The 20,550-nt window shown below is 38.0% G+C and overlaps 1 protein-coding gene across 1 annotated transcript; it reads right to left on the bottom strand.

Moving 5' to 3' along the window:
- Positions 1-9,929: 9,929 nt before the first annotated feature.
- LOC112173556 (dof zinc finger protein DOF1.2) lies at positions 9,930-11,240 on the bottom strand. The gene has a single exon (XM_024311196.2). It carries the CDS (start codon positions 11,055-11,057, stop codon positions 10,158-10,160), a length of 900 nt encoding a protein of 299 aa, XP_024166964.1. The 5' UTR covers positions 11,058-11,240; the 3' UTR covers positions 9,930-10,157.
- Between the last annotated feature and the right edge of the window lie 9,310 nt (positions 11,241-20,550).

The raw sequence follows: 20,550 nt of genomic DNA, 5'->3' as shown, positions 1-20,550 counted from the left end.
TTGTTAAACAAATTCTTTGTATACATTTTCCAGTTACTGAACAACAGGATGAGTACATTTAAGGCCCTTCATCTCATGGTAAGTTCACTGTTAAATTAGCTACTTGGTTACGGCAAAATGATGTACAAAAGCATGATCAAATTGAACTTATTAATAACTCTAGAAGGTAAATATTCAACCTAAGATCAAAATGTTTGATTGGTTACTTCTCAGATGAAGATTATAAATTAGAGATAGACTCTCTAAGTTTGGAATGGTTGATGACAATTCTTGCCCTCTCTGTCAAGGAGACAATGAAACTGCTAACCATCTTTTTGGTTACTGTAGTACTTTTCTAAGGAGGTTTGAAAGCTTGTTGATATTAACTCCCCAGTAGACTAGGAAGAAGGTTACCTTAAAGTGTTTAAGGAGCTATTCTTCTTACAACCTTTCCAGAGTAACTACTTTGAAGAAATCATTACTATCTGTTGGCAACTCTAGAAAGCCAGGAACGATGTTATTTTTCGAGGCTCAATTGCTAATCTAGCTTTAGTAGTTGCAACTGCTACTGTAGTAATGCATAACACTGCTAATCAGATTGTGGTTACTAGTAAAGCTCTGTCATCCTCTCACTCAAACATAATTAGATGGCAGGCACCTACCAATGACTGTTAAAATTAATTTTGATGGCTCAATATGCAATGACTGCTATAGGAGGATTTGTGATTAGAGATTTCTTTGGAAGTCCTCTTATGGCAGCTACTCGGCATACATGGAATACAACAGTGCCAGTTGCGGAAGCCATTGCCTTGCGTGATAGCCTCACTTGTGCAAAAGAAAATGTCTATAGGAAAGTGGAAGTGAAAGGTGACTCAAAGTTAGTCATAGATGCAGTCAATGGAGTAATAGCCCCGCCTTGGAGATTAATCAAAGTCATTGAAGATGTCATGAATATTGCTACTCACTTCTCGTCAATCTCTTTTAAGCATGTTTTAATAAGCAAACTTCGTTGATGATGCAGTTGCAAATTTAGGCCATAATTCTTTTGTAATATATATATATATATATATTTTATAAAAAAAAAAAGAGGATCAAAGGATTTCATTCCTACCCCCTGGTGACTCGAACCCAGGACCTCGATCCTAGGTAGTGGGCACTCTAACTACTGAGCTGACACAACTCGAAAATATGGAAGACGTACGTTACCACTAGATATACATTTGCAGACATTAATTGTGTATCTTGATATCTATTGAAACCTTTTAAAGTTCGTTCTTATTCTTTTAGTTGGGATTTTGACCTTAATATGGAATTATACTTTATAATTTATTTGAAAGAAACAAAAGGAAAAAAATTGGATGCTCCCGTTTATACTATCCTTGATTTCTATCTTCAGAGATGGATATGTTTATTTGTCTACCTTAAGGTGGTAGTTTAGTCCCAACTACTAGTACATCAATATTTTGTTCAGACAATATACTGGAGAAGGAAAATAAATTGTCCCTGCTATGAGTGCTTTGCTATGGCATTTAGCAAAAACAAAATCCATTATAAGAGTACAGAAATGGGACATCCTACTTTGATGGCAATATCATTTTTTTTAACTCAATATTGGGATATGGTCAATTATGTCGCGTCCCAATTTCCGAACACAAATACCAGACATAATAAAGAATGACAAAGTACGCCGGTACCGGGCGTAATGATTCAGACATCGTCCCTAAATACGAGGAATTTTTTTTCTTTCAAAACAAGCGTACGATAAGTTTTGAATTCACAATGTCAATACAAACACATTTTTTAGAGTCATGTATTATATTATACAAAGTTTACGAATTAAGTTAACAATTTAATAAGTGCTCCCTCAGAGCTTACTACACAACAGAAATCTAACAAAATCAAAGAAACAAAATTAGCTTCCGACACTTATAGCTACAACAACAAGACTTCGACTTCAGCCACGATTACCTTGACCTACAGGTTACAAGAAACAATTGAACAGTGCATCAGGTTACAAGAAACAAACCCGGTAAGACTTTGAAGCTCTTATTACCTTAACCCCTACACAATTGAACAGTGCATCGGGTTATAAGAAACAAACCCGGTAAGACTTTGAAGCTCTTATAAGTAAACTCTAACAATCAAAATAGACTATCAGAATAGTAAAATAAAACAATTCAACATATAATAAATCCCTGCATATAATTTAGTTCAGGTGATAAAATGAAATCAAAAAATTGTAAACATACAGTAATCCCTGCGTATAGATTAGTTCAGGTGATTACAATAATATCAAACAATTCAAAATACTATAATTCTTGCATATAATTTAGTTTAGGAGGTTACATCAAAATCAAACACCAAGAATCAATAATCTCAAAATCAATATGCTTTCAACTACAAGAAAAGCACAAGTCACTTCAGCAGCAATCATAATCATTGTTATCTCACAACAGACCGCTACATTTCACACAATAATCACTTCCATTGATCACCCCACAAGTTATTGTTATGACAATCCATCACAGGTCACTACACTGGTACCACCGCACCGCACCAAACACCATGTTGATTCTGCTACGTAAGTCACCGCATTGGTACAACCACAATAGTTCAATCACATCACAAACTAAACAGTTAATGAGGTAATTCATCAAAACACAATTCCACAATCACAACTCAAAAAACTCACATGAATAGGACATTTTTTCAGTCAATAAAAAGGTCAATACTTTTATACATCTTTTCTAAACTCATTTGTTTTCCTCAAATATCAAGTCAAAAACAATTAATGATATAACGCAGAACATAATATTTTCACACCAAAACTCAAATGAACCTTGATATATATATATATATATATATATATATATATATATAGGGACTTTTCATTAAGGGATACCCTTTTTTTTGGCCATTTTAAGGGATAGTTTATTAGACCCATTTTTCGATTGCAATTCGGCATCTCGACTGTTCAGTTTTTAGGTCCTAATATATAGATCATTTCTGCATATTCAGCCAAAAAGATAATTGTTAGGGTATCGAACTAGATTAGATCAATGGAGGAACCGAATCTGTCCTACTTAAACCGTTCATATTTATAATTGTAAATCACAGTAATGAATGCTCTAACGATTATCAATTTGTCTGAAAATTTGCAGCGGTGATCTGCTCATATATATCTAAAAACTGAATGGTTGAGATGTAAATATGTGATCGAAAAGTGGGTCTAATAAGCTATCCCTTAAAATGGCTAAAAAAAGGGATCTCTTAATGTGTGTGTGTGTGTGTGTGTGTGTGTGTGTTTGTGTGTTTGTGTGTACAAGATGGTTCTGAAGAAGACATCCGCATTGCCCGAAAAATGTGGACATCCGAGATTTCTCCGTGATCAGGCGCCAATGGCGGCGCGCCTCTTGCAGGATAGAGGCCAGGGGCATCCCGGATCAGTTTGTAGTCGGGTGGACTCGTGGGCTACCACTTTGCAGTCGACCTTGATCGGGCTTGAAGTTTTGGGTGAGGTCGCTGCCCTGATCTTCAACCTCGATCTCCTTGGCCTTCGTCTTCACTGCAAACTGGTCAAGGATGCCCTTGATCGCGATGAAATCCCAAACGTTTGCACTTTTGGGGCAGTGCGGACATTCTCTTCTGAACGGCTCCATGTGTGTTTGTGTGTGTACCTAAAAATAAAAATCCTCACTTTAAGAGTTTAAGGACTTCCTCTCTAGAATGGAAGATCCTATCTAGAGCGGAGCTCCGCTTTGAAATTAATGTGTGAAGTTCAAGTTTTGGGTCACTTTTCGGTCGCACATCCACATCTCGACCGTTCAGTTTTTAGGTACTTGTGTATAGATCATCTATGCAAATTTTCAGCCAAAATGATGATCATTAAGGCATTGATAACTCCCTTAAAGCTAGTACGGTTCAAATTGACATATTCAGTCCATCCATTGGTTTAAGCGAGTTAGATACCTTAACGATCATTAAAGCGGAGCTCCACTTTGGATAGGATTTTATATAGGGTTAAAGCTCATTCACCCTAGATCTACAAGAATACTTCCTATACACCCCAGTGTATTAATTTTGTTCCTCTTTACACAACTTTTTCCTTCTTTTGTTCCTACCTACCCATTTTAGCAGTTCTACTACCTATAATAACCCTCTGTGTGAACTTGTTTAGTTTGCTTTCTTTGTTGTCTCTATCTTTATGTTTATTACCTATTTTTGAAACGTGGTGGGCCCATCAGAGTTTTATCTGTTTAATACATATGTCTCAGTCATCCTCTAAATTCAAAAGGTAAACAGTACGATTTACTATTCATAATATCGATTGTAGACAGACTTGAGTTGATTGCTATTTGCAAAATAACTAGCAAAGAATTGCATAAAGAGAGAGAAAAACTGAGAAAATTAAAAGCATATCGAGATAGTCTTAATAGAAGTTCTCCCAACTATTGGGATATTATTTATAGACTGCAGACCAGAATCTATAAAATAGAAGAGGAGATAGAAAACCTCCTATATGTTCTGGAAGAGGAACAAAAACCTCTTGATTATTTGAGCATTGGTTAGATCCGCACATCACTGGTATCAGAGCTTGTAAAATAGCTCAAGGGGTTCTCCCCCCCTCCTTAATGGGGACTATGTCCGAATTATTATTAGAGAAAATAAATTCTCTACTGAAATCTTCTGATGAGAAATATCAGAAGCTGTTACTAGAAGTATCTAGATGTCAGTCGACTCTAGAAAAACTACCTGCTATAATCCACCAATTGGAAAGATTGGAAAACAAACTGGATTATATCAAGGAACTTCCAAAAACGGAAGAAGAAAAACTGACGAGTGTCAGTAGAAAAATCAATGAACAGCAAAAAACGCTGGAAAAAATACTGAAGGACAAGAAAATGCCTACAGTAAAAAAGAAGACTAATGGGTTCAAACCATTAGAGAAACCAGACTCAAATCGTGTTCCAAACATGATTTTTCTGGAACCATCTACTAGTCAGACAAGTATCCGGTATGAAAACCCGAAAAAAAAGAGAAATGAAGATGTTAAGCATCTTTGGAAAAAAGAAAGGAGTACAACTCCTGAATTCTGAAGAATTTGAATACAATGAAATCGAGCACGAGGTAAAAAACGCCTCAATTCCAAAGCTAGATTTCAAACAGATCTACAGACGGGGAACATTTGACCTGATGAACAGCCATCACTTCAAAGTACTTGAATTCACAACCCCCTCAACATCTGGAGAGACAGATCTCTTGATGATCACTCCAGCTGAAGTTGCCAGAGCACAAGCAAAGAAGTATCAATTTATGCATATTGGAGCAGTCCAAGTCGGCATAAAGCTTTTGGCAAGAGAAGGCATCAACTGTTCAGTCCTGTGTGTCCTGCAAGACAACCGACTGACAGACTTCCAAGCTAGTCTGTTGGGAACTCTAGAAGCATCACTGTGCAACCAAGTAGCATATTTCAACTGCTTCCCCAACTTCTCAACCAGCCTGAAGGATGCAGCCCACTATCTCCGACTGAGAGTCAAGACAGATGGCATATCAATGAAGAATGATATGCAAGAATTGGCGATAGTATACAGAATATACTATAAACTGATGAGCACCACAGTAGAGCCGAAGACACGAATTTCCAACATCCCTGGTCTCACTACTGGATTCCTCACTAGCCAGAAGAACCATTCACAGCAGATTCACAAAGTTGCTTGGAATGAAGTAACTTTTCCTATTGAATGGAAATTGTCCGGTCCGAAGCTACCAGCAGAAAGTGCAAAAGCAAAAGTTTACGAGAGTAGAAGAACTGGAGAAATCAGCCTCAACTTCGACAACCACAGAAAAGGTGATGTCGGTCCTGAAAACCTCAGGATAAACAGCAGTCTTCTGAGAAGAAGCTACAGCACCAGAGAAGTCGGTGTCAGTGGTACAAAACCCACTATGGAAGAGCCAATATCAGAAGAGGATCTGGAAGCTGATCTACACAGACCAGTTCACATGCTTAGAGCTGAGAAGCTCTATGATCTTTATCAAGAAGCTGAGAATTGTGAAAATCCTGAACGATTAGAAAAACTAATCGAAGAAATGAAAGAATTCAAAATCAGAAAGACGAGAAAAGTCTTTCCTTATCAAGATCTTAAAATGGAAGATGGAGAGAGCTCCAGAACTTTCATCAGCAAAGAAAAAAGGGAAACAAAACTCCCATTTCAAAAAGCCCCCACGGGTAAAAAAGGGGAAAGAAATTCCCAAAGATTCGTCCCCGAGGACAATCTGCCAAGAGTTCCTATCACGAACTACGGCATCTGGTTGAATCTAGACAAGAGTCTAGACAAAAGAAAAACCATTGACCAATGGGTAGATAGCCTGATGATGGCTTCTGCACTTACCCTTGGTAAATTTGAAGCACCAGATTTGCAGGTGTACTATGAGACTACTCTCACAGGAGTGGCAAAAAAGTACTACCTATCCTTCAAAGAAACCGCCAGAGGAAGAGACTGGCTTGAAAAGATAAAAAATTCAAAGTCTCCGTATGATTTTGCAGTACCCCTGTACGATCAATTCTGTGGAGATCTCTCAAATCTGAGTGAGAAAGCTAAAGAAACGGCAAAGTCGAATATCTATGCGCTCAAGATCTGCGACATGAGATACTTCGAAGAATACCTGAATGAATTTCAGGAATATTACTGTACAATTGGTGAACTAGAGAACACTGATCTAGTTAATCTGTTGCACAGAAAGCTCCCTGAACCATGGAGAACAGCTGTGAGAGAAAGCATAGCTGAGAAACCAATTGAAAGATTTTCAGTTGGAGGAATTGCCGACAGAATCCGGCAATTACTGAAGGAGCAATGCAAAGCCAATCTTAGAGCTAAGATGGCCAAGAAGCAACTCAAAGGAGTTGAAAATTTCTGTTATGGAATACTGGATATGCCCACAAACTGGGGATGTCATGAATCCAATTTCCGCAAAAAGAAGAAAAAAAATTATTACTCTAAAAAATTCAAAAAGAGTAATCAGAAGAAGGATTGGAAATTCAAGAGAAGTTCCAACTACAAGAAACAGCAGGATGAAGATCCTACGAAGAAATTCTTCAAGAAAAAGAAGAATTCCCATCAGCATAAACAACAACCGAGCAAGAAAGCCTGCAGATGTTGGTTATGTAAAGCTGAAGGGCACTATGCCAATGAATGCCCGGAAAAGGGTAAAAGATCTACTAAAGCTCTCTTCGAGGAATATGAGCAAATAGTAGAAGTAGCAAACATAAAAGGCTACGAAATAGCCTATTCTGATGATGAAGAAGATGACAGGTCAGTCTACTCTGCCTGGTCTGAAGAAGAAGATTCATCAGAAGAGTCTGAGATAGATTCTGAAGTAGAGTACTTCGAATCCAGACAAATGAATGTTTTGAGAATCAAAAACTGGGAAGAAAGCAAGACAGAAACTTTCATGTCTTCTTATCGGATAAACCCTGGTACATTCGTTTGTGACTACTGCTTTTGTCACGAAAAGAATGGTCTCCCAATGTTTTGTGAAGAGTCTAAGAAGACTTATCACAAAGAATGCTTCATAGCTGAAGCAAGAAGAAAAACCAAGAAAGGTCTTGTCAGCCAGTTGGTTGAGCAAGAATATGAAGAGTATTTCGCTGAGCAAAAGGCGAAAGAAGTTGAAACTCTGTTCCAGGAAACCATGGAACCTTCTTCCTCGAAAAAGGAAGAAATCATCAATGAAGAAGAAGTTGATGAAGATATTGAACTGGTTGAAGTACCAGAAAATGTAGAACTGGTGAAACCACCAGAAACTGTTCATCTCTTAGAACGACAAGAGGATACTGCAACATGGGATCTACTTGGCCAACCATCCGGCAAGTTTGATTATAAAGTCAGATATGACCCTCCGTCATGGTTCAGTAATCCAGACGTCAAAGAGATAATTCCTACAGATTGGGATGATGATTCTGACAAATCACCCACTCAGGTAAATGTTCCAGAAGAATGTAAACCATTCATTCCAACGGAACAAGCTCAAGAAAATGAGCTTCAACAATCGAAGGTCGTCTCTACCAGTAGATACAGCAACTACATAGAGATTAGACTAAAATTCCCGGATCACAGAAAATATCATCTACATGCCTTTGTAGATAATGGATCGGGATTTACTGTTGCAAAGAGATTTGCAATTCCAGATGAACTCTGGAAAGAAGATAAGAAAAAGTCAGCTACTGGTGTTACATTCGATGGAAGCCATCTCACCATGAAGAAAGTAGCAAAAAATGTTCATATCACCGTTGGTGGAGGAACATTTATCATCCAGAATGTTTGGCAGTCTGAAGGCCAAGGATCTGATTTCTTGTTGGGAAATGATTTTATTCTCCAACAACGATTCATTCAGGATGAAGAAGCGATAGGCTTCAGAAAAGGAGAACGGGTGTTCTGGGCAGACCGACTCACACGAGCAAAAAGTGTGGTAGGTCCCGGTTTTACTACTCAATATCAGAGATCGCAACAAAATAGTGGTGATCTTACCCCCTACAAACCCAAATTTGAGCCCATACTCCAAATCAAACAACAAGAAGAGTTGCTTGTTGAAGAATCTTCAGAAGAAGAAAAAACTAGTGAAGATGAAGAAGCTAGTTTCATCCATGAGCACAACCTCAAGCATTTTCAGAACAAGCTTGAGTCTCAGCAAACTCCCACTCTTGAAAAAATCAAGAAACTACTCGAGCAGAATGTGGATACAAATCCTCAGAAGTTTTGGGAAAAAGACCCAGTGGTCTGTGAATTGAGATTGCATGACATGAACGCTATCTGCCAAGTCAAAGCCATTCCTCAATACAAAGAGGAAGATCAAAAAGAAATCAGAAATGAGAAATCAGAGAATCAGATATCAGATATCAGAAATCAGATATCTCCGATATCAAAGAATTCCCATATCAGTTAAAACTTAGGAAATTGAGTAGAAGAGTATTCTCTCAAATAGTATAGCAGTGTGCTTCCTTTCCTGTACAAATGTGAAGTAGTTTGCTCTCTTTACAAGTAAGTATCTGTTCTCATTCTTATGGATAGCTAAACAGCTTTTGCTGTTTACCTGAGAATGAGGCTCTGACTGTTTAAGACATGTATTTATAAATAAAACCATATGCCCATCTGTTTCGTTAAAAATTGTTCTATCCTTTTTAGTAAACTATTGTTATATCATGTTTAGCTTAGTCGCTTTCATGTATCTCTTTCCATCTATTCTTTGGTCATATCCTGTAGAAACCTGTAAATTTCAAAATTCTCTGTTTATCATATGAAATCGGTTTTATGCCTCTGAAAAAGACAAGCAGCAGTGATACCGCCCTGTGAGTAACCGCTTAGACAGGAAGTCGTTAGGTGAAATATGGCATGTTGAAGGCTAGATTTGTTTTCTTTCAAAAAGCATAAAAAAGTTTTCAAGGTAAATAGGTTGAATCTAGAAACCTAAAGGTCAACAGAGAATACGGTCCTTTGTAGTCTTTTTACAAAAGAATAGTGAGATACATAAGTACGTGTGTAGTTGGGCACAATACTTGAGATATCCGGGTAAACGGGAAATAGCTCTTTTATATATATATATATATATATATATATATATATATATATATATATATCAAAGATATAATGAGGACCACTATTTCGGTTAGATGACATTTTCTTTTGGCCACTCTTTGATGATGACGATATATCAGCCTTATAGCTAGCTAGTTTCAGTATTATTACTAAATTGTTGATAGTGTTTATGGGACAAACATTGATGATGATAATGCAAAGAGGATTGATGATAATGCAAAGAGGATTCTTAACACTTTTATACTTATACGCAATTCCCAAAAACAAATATATACAAATATTGTTATATACTTGGTCCGAGGTATGCAATATAATAAAAAGTTCAGAGTGGACATTGCATGAACAAATGGGAATCAATCCTAAAAGAAACTTTGCGTCTATTAATGTGATCCCAGCAAATATTGATAAGGGTTTTATTGCGTATAATATTCGTATGTATATATTCCATGATATTATTATCTCCATGGTATCAATGCACCAGTTCTAAACTCCTAATTGTATATAAGTAAAAGACGAACAAAAATTGTAAAAATGAAGGGATCAATAACCAATTAATTAAATGCTTGTAATTCGCATCTAACTAAATAGTTATGATCCTGAGAAAACTTCCAAGCCTGAAAAATCAAAGGAGCTCCAGTTATCGCTACATAGATTCGTCGTGGTGGTCGATATCTTCATATGATCATCATCATTAGATGGGAATGAATTATCCAACTCTTGCCATGTGAAACTAGTAGTACTACTTGTCAAACTTGCAGTTGTATCAGTCCAAAACACATCCTCATCGCCTAGCAAACCCTGCAACCCAAATTCATGAATACTCAAATCATGATGGTGTTGATTTCCCATAATATTCTGAATATTATCCTCTTCGTGTAATTGTTGATGATCCTGATCAGGAAGTACGAGTCCTTCAAGTAGCTCCACTGATTCAAGAAGATCTTCCTCGGGGTTTGAAGAAATTTGGGAGTGATCAGATAATGCGTTTGCCTCATGAACATCGTCGGGGATCGATTCTGATCCAACCAAATTGGGATCATGTTCGTTGCTAGAGTCTTGGTTCAAGAACTTAGCAAACACAGCAGCCAAGTCGATATCCGATCCGTTGGCTCCACCTTCCATGGACTGCTGCTCGGATAGATCACCACCGCTACCACTCGAGCTGTTGTGACGATAGTAACTCAACGAAACCCGGTCAGCCTGCGAGAGCCTGACCGACCTGCCGCGGCGGTTCTTTCTGCAACCGCCGCCGACGGGCACGTTTCTCAGGGACCCGCCTTTGGTCCAGTATCTCCGGCAGCCTTTGCAGAAGTAGCGCGGCTGCGAGAGGCTGTAGTTGTTGTAGTAGCAGAACTTGGTGTTGGAAGACGCGCAGCGGGGGCAATTGGGAGCGATCTCGACGTGGGGCTTCCACGACGGCTTCTGGTTCATGACCAATTGTCCGGATTGAGAGTGCAGCATCTGTTCGAGAACTGGAGCTGTGAACATTTTTGCGGAGAGGGTTTGGGTTTGTGAGGAAATGTGAGTTCTGGGGATTTATATAAAGAGGTGATCGAGTGTGGAAGTTAGTGCAAGAGCATGTGTTCGTGTGCGAGTGAAAGGGTGTGATGTGGGGTTGGATATGAACGTGGGCGGTTAAGATCCTGAGGAAGCGTTAGGTCGAAGGAAGGGTGTGGGGAAGGGATTCAAATTTGCTCATCATTTTTATTTTGTGGTGATATCATCACCTAATTAAACTTGTCACGTCATGTAGAATTAATTTAATACTTAAAATTTATTTGTTTAACAAAATGTCATAATTAACTATAATTATGTTTTATAACACATGATAGTTTTATATTGAGTGGTAGTATCACCACCAAAGTATTGGTGGTGAGCAAATTTGAATCCGTGGGAAAGAGGAGGAGAGCTAGGTTTTGGGTTATTTTCATGTTATGAGGTGCTTTATAATAGGCGGATTCATCGTGGCTCTTTGGAATCATGTGGCATTTCCTGATTGGGGGTCATCATGAGAGTGATAGTCGTTGACAGGTCAAAGCTTCTTGGTTGTCATATTTTCTGTGTGGTAGGGTTTCCAAATGAGCAGTATGGGTTATATGGCCTTTGCCAAATTACAGTAACATAATGGAGCTAGTTATATGGTCATGGGTATCAGAGAATTTGCATATGGAGCAATGAGCGAGTTTGAGGAATAAATGCTCAACTGATTGTATGTCAAGAGGGTGAGGGTCAGCATCTAACAGTTTAATGAAAGCAACAAATTGACAAGTATACCAAATCTTTTGCAGACTATATAGTTTTTCTTAAATAGTTTATGTGCGTGCGTGTGTGTGTGTGTGTGTGTGTTGTGTGTGTGTGTGTATATATATATATTTTATCCAGAGCGGAGGTCCGCTTTGAAATTAAAGTGTGAGCTTCGAGTTTTTGGTCGCTTTTCGGTCGCATATCCACATCTCGACCATTCAGTTTTTAGGTACTAGTATATAGATCATCTCTGAAAATTTTCAGCCAAATTGATGATCGTTAAGGTATCTAACTAGCTTAAACCAATCGACGGACTGAATCAGTCAACTTGAACCGTACTAGTTTTAAGACAGTAATCAATGCCTTAACGATCATCATTTTGGCTGAAAATTTGCAGAGATGATCTATACACTAGTACCTAAAAACTGAACGGTCAAGATGTGAATATGCGACCGAAAAAAGACCCAAAACTCGAACTTCACACTTTAATTTCAAAGCGGACGTCCGCCTGTGATCGGGCCTGTATATATATATATATATATATATATATTTATAGGCCCGATCATAGGCGGACGTTTGCACTATTGCTGAAGTGCGGACGTCGACGTAGCAGCAGCTTCCAGGCAGTGACGGTGGCCCGTGGCTTGCAGGAGGGAGGCCAGAGGCATCCCGGACTGTTCTAGGCAGGTTCGAGGTCGGAGGAGATTGAGGTTGCACGTTCTGGGCAGCGGCCGAACCTGCAACTGCAAGGTTCTGGGCAGCGCCGCAACCTTGTCGCCGGCGACTCCACCCGACTGCAGACAGGCTTCTCAAACCCCTAGCCCCCCTCCGGCAAGCCCCACCGCGCCTTCGAAGCTTGATAGAGGCCGGAGGAGCGACGTCTGCACTTTTTCTGGGTTGCGGACGTCCGCTATCGAACGGCTCCATATATATATATATATATATATATATATATACATATACATATATATATATATATATATTTTATGCAGAGTGAGGTTAGAGTTTAGGGTCACTATTTGGTCTCATATCCACATCTCGACCGTTCAGTTTTTAGGCACTAATGTATAGATCATCTATACAAAATTTCAGCCAAATTGATGATCTTTAAGGTATCTAACTCACTTAAATCAGTGGACGAACTGAATCTGTCCAACCTAAACCGTACGAGCTTTAAGGCAGTTATCAATGCCTTAACGACCATCAATTTGGTTGAAATTTTGCAGAGATGATCTATACATTAGTAGCTAAAAACTGAACGGTCGAGATGTGGAAATGCGACCGAAAAGTGACCCTAAACTCTAACCTTGCTCTGGATAGGATCTGTATATACATATATATATATATATATAATTAACTTTTAAATATCATCTCTGTAAAAAATCAATTGAATCGGAAATCGTTTAATTATCTAATTGAATCAAACTGATGGATAGTTCTAATAACACTTACTATTATTATGATGAACCGTCCATGTATTTCATAGAAATGAATAACTAGAAGGACTTCAATTTGATTGATTTTTATAAAGCTAATCTTTGTATTACGTATACAATATAAATGGTTGAATTAGAAAATTATAAAGTTATTATGCGTTAATCGACAATGGGGGTGAATATGATCATTCACTCATGGGGTGAACCTAAGAATTGATTGTATATCTTATCTATCTCTATAAACTTTTGAATAAAAAGGAAAATTATGGATTAGTTACTAGTCTAATAATATTTCTATTGAAATGTGTTGAGTTCAAGTCAACAAAAGAACTTGTTAATTGACTAATTGTTATTTTGTTACGGTATATTTTAAATTTTTTTATCAATATCATTTAAAATTAAATGTGAAAATGAGATAGCGAGGTCAAGTGACTAAACTTGAGAAATGAGATCTTTTTTTTTTTAATGGGAATTGATTTCATCAGTAATCAAGCTCATGAAAACAGGTCAGACTCTAATATAACTTACATAAGAAAATCCAGAAAACCAGATAACCTATCTAAGTCAAACTAAACACATTAAAATCTAAAGGGATGCTCGCTAAACAGCAAGCCTAAGCAAAGCAAGAAAAATCTCGCTTTCTAAGGAAAAATCATTCATCTAGTCTAATCTGCCAACACGCATTTGTGATATAAATATCAACTAGAAATATCGTAGATAAGCTTATAGAAATTACTCCTATTTTAATAGAAGTAATTTTTCCTTCCCCTTGCGGTCGGAACTAGCACTTGCCTCAAGCTTTTCAACAGCCAACAACCTCGGCAACATGTTGGTCTTCTTGCTATTCTCTGAAATCAGCAGAATGGAGCCCAGGCCCAAAAGCCCAAGCTAAAACCCGAGTTAAGGGAATAGAAGTCCAATCACACTGCCAAACCGTCGCTTCTTTCGACGACCGGCCTTTCCACCACACCATTACTCTTCAAACAATAAATCACCAAAACTAGACAATCTGGTTTGGAATACAGCTTATCTGCCTTCTGAGACCACGAGGCCTCCTTCGACGCTGCGCAAATCCGGCGTCCAACCAATTGCCACTGACTAGCCCAACGCCAGTCTGCTACATCTAGACCTACTACACCTCGACCTCGATCTGTTACTCCCGCTGGACTTTAACCCAAGTACCACTAACTTCTATTCAAACGCTTGGAAACAAACATGCAAGCCTTTGCCAGATCCAAACCGGTTATAAAAAAATTTTAAAAAAAAAACACGCCTCAATCCGTGACAAAAAAGGGTGAGGAAATAGTGCCCGATGTCAAGTGTCGCTACGCAAGTCGAGGTCCGGCCAAAGAACGGCGTCGCCATTGTGAACTCGGAACCCTAGGCTCCGCTTTTTAAGTACTATATTATGCAAGAAAAGACTTAGAAGTTGAGAAATGAGGATCATGGTCACTCGTCAATAGCTTAATTGAGAGGAAAAAAATTACAAGTATACCTAAATATTGTAGTCGAAGACTCTCAGTTCTTCTCTGCATATGGAGCTTGAAATAAACAAGGAAATGAAGGCAATTCAGGTAATTGAGCACATAGGACTAACTGTTATCATGCAATCTTCATCATTGACAATGATAAAACGTCAAATACTCTCAAAGTCTCGAAAAGCCTCGAAAAATACAAGTAAATCACAGTTGATGAGAAAATGAGATCCAACATACAAATCAGTCACCATCGAAGCCTCCAAGATTTAAAAATGACGAGGCACAATTCTCTCTTTTTTAACATTTTTAAAAAATGAAAATGCAATCTTCACATTTACATTATTAGAAGAATTAGACTGTCAACAAATCAAAATGTCGGCATTCATGCAATGCATGTATGAACTATACAGTGTACGATACTTGTTGGGATTAGCAAAGAATGAGTGCAGCTGTGTAAGATTTGATTAATCATAGCCTAGCCTCACGGTGTGTTGCATTCCATAATGCACAATCACGTGCCCTAATTTGATACGTGGAACGTTTTCATTCCCCTAAAATTTTAAATTTCAACCTTAATTTATTTGAATATAGTGAAGTATACACAATCGAAAAAATTTGTAGTAAAATATTAGGTTGATTTGGAGACTTGAATTGGATACTGGATCTCAACTTGCGGACCATGTGTTGTTCACACGACTAGCTTGCACTCCAATCTTAATTTGTTCATTGCGTTTACTTATTATTTTGTTATTGATTAATTGATGTCTTCATCTCATAATTCATAGTCAACGTATCTGATGCTCTTATGCCAATCATACATTACTACTAGTCCAGCTATGGCTATTAGATACGTGCTTTACAAGTAAAATGGAAGATTTGAACTGTTATTAGTACGCCTGCATATAAAAAATGTTATATAGTAATGAGATCGATTTTTATGACGAACTATCTATTTCTAAGATGCAGTGTTAAGTTACTAAACGATTTGTAGATTGATTAATGTAGGTATTGCAATTATGATCTTTAAAAAATGATACACAACTTTAGCAATACAAATCATATGACTACACTAGTTTTTCACAACCTAAAAGAATATTGTTTCATTATCAACCCAAGCAATTAAAACACTTATTACATGTTTTTGGAAAAGAATTTCCCTCAAAAGAACATTGTTTTTCAAACGAATTTCACCTCATTTATTCTTCTATAAGCTAGCTTTCGATGCGTATGACACTATCTATGTGTAGCTTTATATGCATGCCTCGATCGATGATCGATCGTCTTACTTTTCCCTATTTGAAGACCATTCGGAGTTTGAGTTGTCTTTTTTCTAAGAATGGCTGCTTGTAACTACCACATTGATTTCATGGGTCATGAAAGCATCATGTATTACAAGAAATTAGGTAGATTTTCATCTGCAGGACTCACAACCTGTGGCTAGAACTCTTGATGCATGGATGACGTTCACGATTAGAAATGTCCATTTTTTGCACGATCACTAAGGCGTGTATGACATAAAAAAATTCCTAAATTGGATGAGGAGAAGGGACATAGAGGTTGAGGTTGTCGGAGATGAGTTCTCCTCAAATTTGGTACTTACAACGGGTGAGAAAAAGGAAATAGATAATATATATATATATATATATATGAGAAAATTAGAAAAAAACCCAAAAAATGAAGCTCCTTTTAAGGGAAACCCAATCATATGTTTTTTTTTAATCTACACCCATTTACATAATTAAACCTACCGTATAAGTTTTAAGTCTATAATTAAGTTTTTTTCTCTTTTTTTAGTTTGACTATTTTACCCTTCTCGTCGAAGAAGGAAAAAATTCCTCAAATATAGGTGTTTTTTTTTTAAATTTAAATATGACATCAGTTATAAACACAAATTAGAATTTAATACCATCAATTTATTTTTTCTGATTTAAAAACGATTACTTGCCTTAATTATTGCATATCTCTTCCTTTTTTATTTGACCTATATATTTGCCATTTTTTAGTAGATATGTTTGTGTAGATAATCCTATTATTAAATATGTCAACGTGATCAATTGCCTTAATTATTGTATGTAACTGATGCCATATTTTAGGAGATATGTTTGTGTAGATATTCCTTATTTAAAAAGATTAATGGTCTTAATTATTGTATATCTCTTCCTTTCAGATTTGATCTTTATATTTGCTATTTTTAGTAGATGTGGTTGTGTAGATATTGCTATTAGATTTCGTAGATTTCTCAATCTGATTAAACATCCTTTTGTGGAGGTATTCCTATCATGTAGTGATTAAACATCCTCTCATCAAGGTATGTCATTTTGCTTTTTTTTTTTCTTCCCTTTTTTTGAATGAAATTTGATTCCCCATTCCAATAGGCGTAGGTATAGAATCAATATTCCATGTTCATTAATTTTTCATAATAGGGTCCATGTTATTGTAGATGATGGAGGGTGCAATCAGATCAAGCGCACTTCAGTAATTTCAGCCCTTAACTCGTCGGTCATAACACGTCCAAACTTGAGAAGGTCGCACCTAAATTCCAGGTGGGTGTACTCTTTAGCCATCAAAATTAACTTGTAGTATCTATTGAGAAACAAGAAGATGAAACAAAACCCTGCAATCAAGAACTTGTATAGTCTATCATATCTACTCAATATCAAAAACCTAGAACCATCACAAAACAAATACCTCTTCGTCAGGAGCACACACACCTTTTGAATAGATAGCAATCACAATACTCATCAACCGTACCAATCGGATATGCTGTCGAACACAGGCAACCCACCAACCTCTGATTGTGCAATCCATTTATATCACAAGCTTGTAGAGATATTGACACCAGCTTTGAATGTGCAGATTACACTTTTCAATGTGAAGTTACGTAACCTCCAACCCAGAGGAGAATTATCAATTGCTGAAATCAAGGGTTGAGTAATTCTGGGCGACGTCTATGGGCAGCCGTTTCATGATCGACTTCCATCAGCAACATTACTGGATTTTATTATCAATCCTATTTAATAGGTGAATGGGAATTTGAAAGTGGCAGATTCAGTAATTCTTAACAACATTGGGTTTTATTATTTGGTCTATTTAATAGGTTTTTTATTTTGCATAAATCTAATTAATTGGTTTGGGTGTATATTAAAACACTCTTATGGATGGGTTTATTCTAAAAGAGGTGTGTCAATTTGGGTGTAGAATCAAATTTATATATATATATATATATATATATATATATATTAGTTTGAGATTATGATATATTCAAGAAATTTAAACTAACTCATAATCTCAAACTTCATTAATTAATATTACTGTTAGTGATAATATTAACAATCACTAACAGTAATATTAATTAAAACCAGGTTGCTTTTTTGTTTTTTTTTTCAAACCAGAGTTATCTATCGATTTGTTTCGAATTTATTGTTTACTTATGGATTATATTGAATATGATTTTTAATTTATTTCGGTGTAGTTTTTTTTTTTTTAATTTATGTCTCGGACCCCCCCCCCCCCCCAATGTTTAAATCCTGGTTCTGCCCCTGACCCCAATTAATTAACTTAGCATTCATTTTAGTCAATTTTTTTTTTTTGATCAAATAAGAACTTCATTAATAATGAAACTGCTTACAACGAGTTATAGGCGACACATCTTACTCAGAAATGGCCTCTAGACTTCACACTAGAAATCTATGATGACTGACTCTAAACTTGCCCTACAAATCTATTATGACTGACTCTAAACTTGCACTACAACTGTATGACAGACAAAAGGGCAGGAGCAGTGAATCCTTGACATCTTACCTCTCGTCCAGCTAGTAAGAACTCTAAACTAGACAACTTACTTGTGTCGACACTAAACTCACCCACCAGAGTCCGCCTGACCAGCGTTTGATCGACCAAGCCAACACTCATTGTGACCTAAACCCGACCAAAAAGGTTGCCAGGCAATCAGACCTGGGACTAAAAAACTCAACACCATCACCACTCTCTTGTCAACACCATCCATCCACCACTGCTCCAAATCGTCATCGCCTTCGATCTGATCTCAGACAAGAAGGACCCACTAGAAGGCCAAGGATGATTGTCTATAGCCAGACATTTTTGCCACCGCTGCTGACCCAACTCCAGAACAGGAACGACCTCTCTACCAGCGAAGAGAAGATTGTCTATACCAACAATTGTAGTGCGACCCGACAGCTAAAACTAAAAAACCTACAAAAGACTTATTGATGAAAACCAAAGAGAAACCAAACACTAATAACAGCCAAGCCCACCACCAAGGCAAACATGTTCCAGACGCACCACCACCATCCCAACGCCGCCCTTGATGGACAATTTTCGTCACCGCACCAGAAAAAAACAACCTTTGGAACAAAACCGGGAGGGTCCAAGCATCGACCCCAACCCACGACAATTTTTCACATCCAGCCCATCCACCACCATCGCACCTCTCAGACCACTGCGCCGTTGCTTGCGGACCCAGACGATTGTAGAACACCAGCAGATCAGATCGCCCACCGCCACAATCCCATCCCTCGAGAACCCGAGCAGAACGATCGCTGCGCTGTGACTCCCTCCGCCCCTTGCTGTTATGCGATCCGAAACCACATCACATCCAAACTCCACATGATTTGTGACATATCCAGCCGGATCCATCCACAAACCCGGAATCCAGACCGATTGCACCCTTCAGAAACACGACGGAAAACCACCCTCGGCCACACACCTTTCTTCTGTGCAACCACCGCCGCCACCTGAAAACAATGAAAAGGAAGGCCACCTAACCCCCATCTCCGGTCATCTACACACATATCCCGTCCGGCCGCACTCGACACATGCCGACCTGGCCAGAGGCCAAGGCAAGCATGGCGGCGTAGCCGGACGAGTGGACTCTCTCTCTTAGGGTTCTATCTGGTCTCTTTTTTATGTTCCTTTCATTTTAGTCAATTTGTTATCTTAAATTCTCACAACTAACTAATTTTCCATCACATATTCTATAACCTTAAAGTTAATTTACATGTGTTACTGTTTGGACGAAAGATGGATGGAAATAAGTTAATTTAACGGAAGGGTAGCAAAAGACTAATTTTGAAAATATATGTGGGGCTGTGTGCTGGGCATGATTAGGCACTCGATTAGAGATTGTACGTTGTAGGTATGCTCCAATCTCGCCAAGATGACTAACGAAATCACTGCTGGCCGGACTTTCAATCAGAACTTGGTTCAGGCTGAGATGTTCGGCGACACGCCCTCACAAGCTCACCGAACACGGGCCTCCGGAGGTGTTCACGCTGTGACATCTTCCCACTTCTACCTGCACTTTTGTTGGAAAGATATGCACAGCCCCACATTGAAGGTGAGGACTAACCTCAATCCTCAATAATAAAGGTAAACTATAAATAGTAGCCTAGCTAGTCCCCAATAATAAAGGTAATCAACTCTTTACATTTCTTAGTTATTACTCTGTTCAGATTACGTCAGCTGACTGCATCAGCGAATTGAAAACCGGACAAACTCCAGTCTTTCTCTTGACACTGCTTTATTATTCTCGACAGGTTCACAGCAAAGGCACCTCTTAGTGGGTAGTACATCCGGACATATGGGGATATTTTCAAATACTCACTATTTAGGCTAAAGGCCTTTTATTTTTAAATACTCACTATTTAGGCGCCCCCATTCTCCATATGGGGATATTTTCAAATGGGGGAGACCTCGCCTCACCCCTGCAGGGAACGGGTTCCCCACCCCCGCCCCTGCATTAGTCATTTTCTCTATATGAATTTTTTTATTTTGAAATTTTCTATTTTCTATCTTTTCAGTTTT

Source organism: Rosa chinensis, chromosome 6 (genome assembly GCF_002994745.2).
Source record: "Rosa chinensis cultivar Old Blush chromosome 6, RchiOBHm-V2, whole genome shotgun sequence".
In the NCBI taxonomy this organism is placed as follows: Eukaryota; Viridiplantae; Streptophyta; class Magnoliopsida; order Rosales; family Rosaceae; genus Rosa; species Rosa chinensis.
The sequence above is the reverse complement of the archived record's forward strand: the minus strand, read 5'-3'. Positions and strand labels throughout refer to the sequence as shown.

Bases quoted from the DNA above. Each gene is read 5' to 3' on its own strand.
- LOC112173556 (XM_024311196.2), bottom strand. From the start codon at position 11,057: ATGTTCACAGCTCCAGTTCTCGAACAGATGCTGCACTCTCAATCCGGA.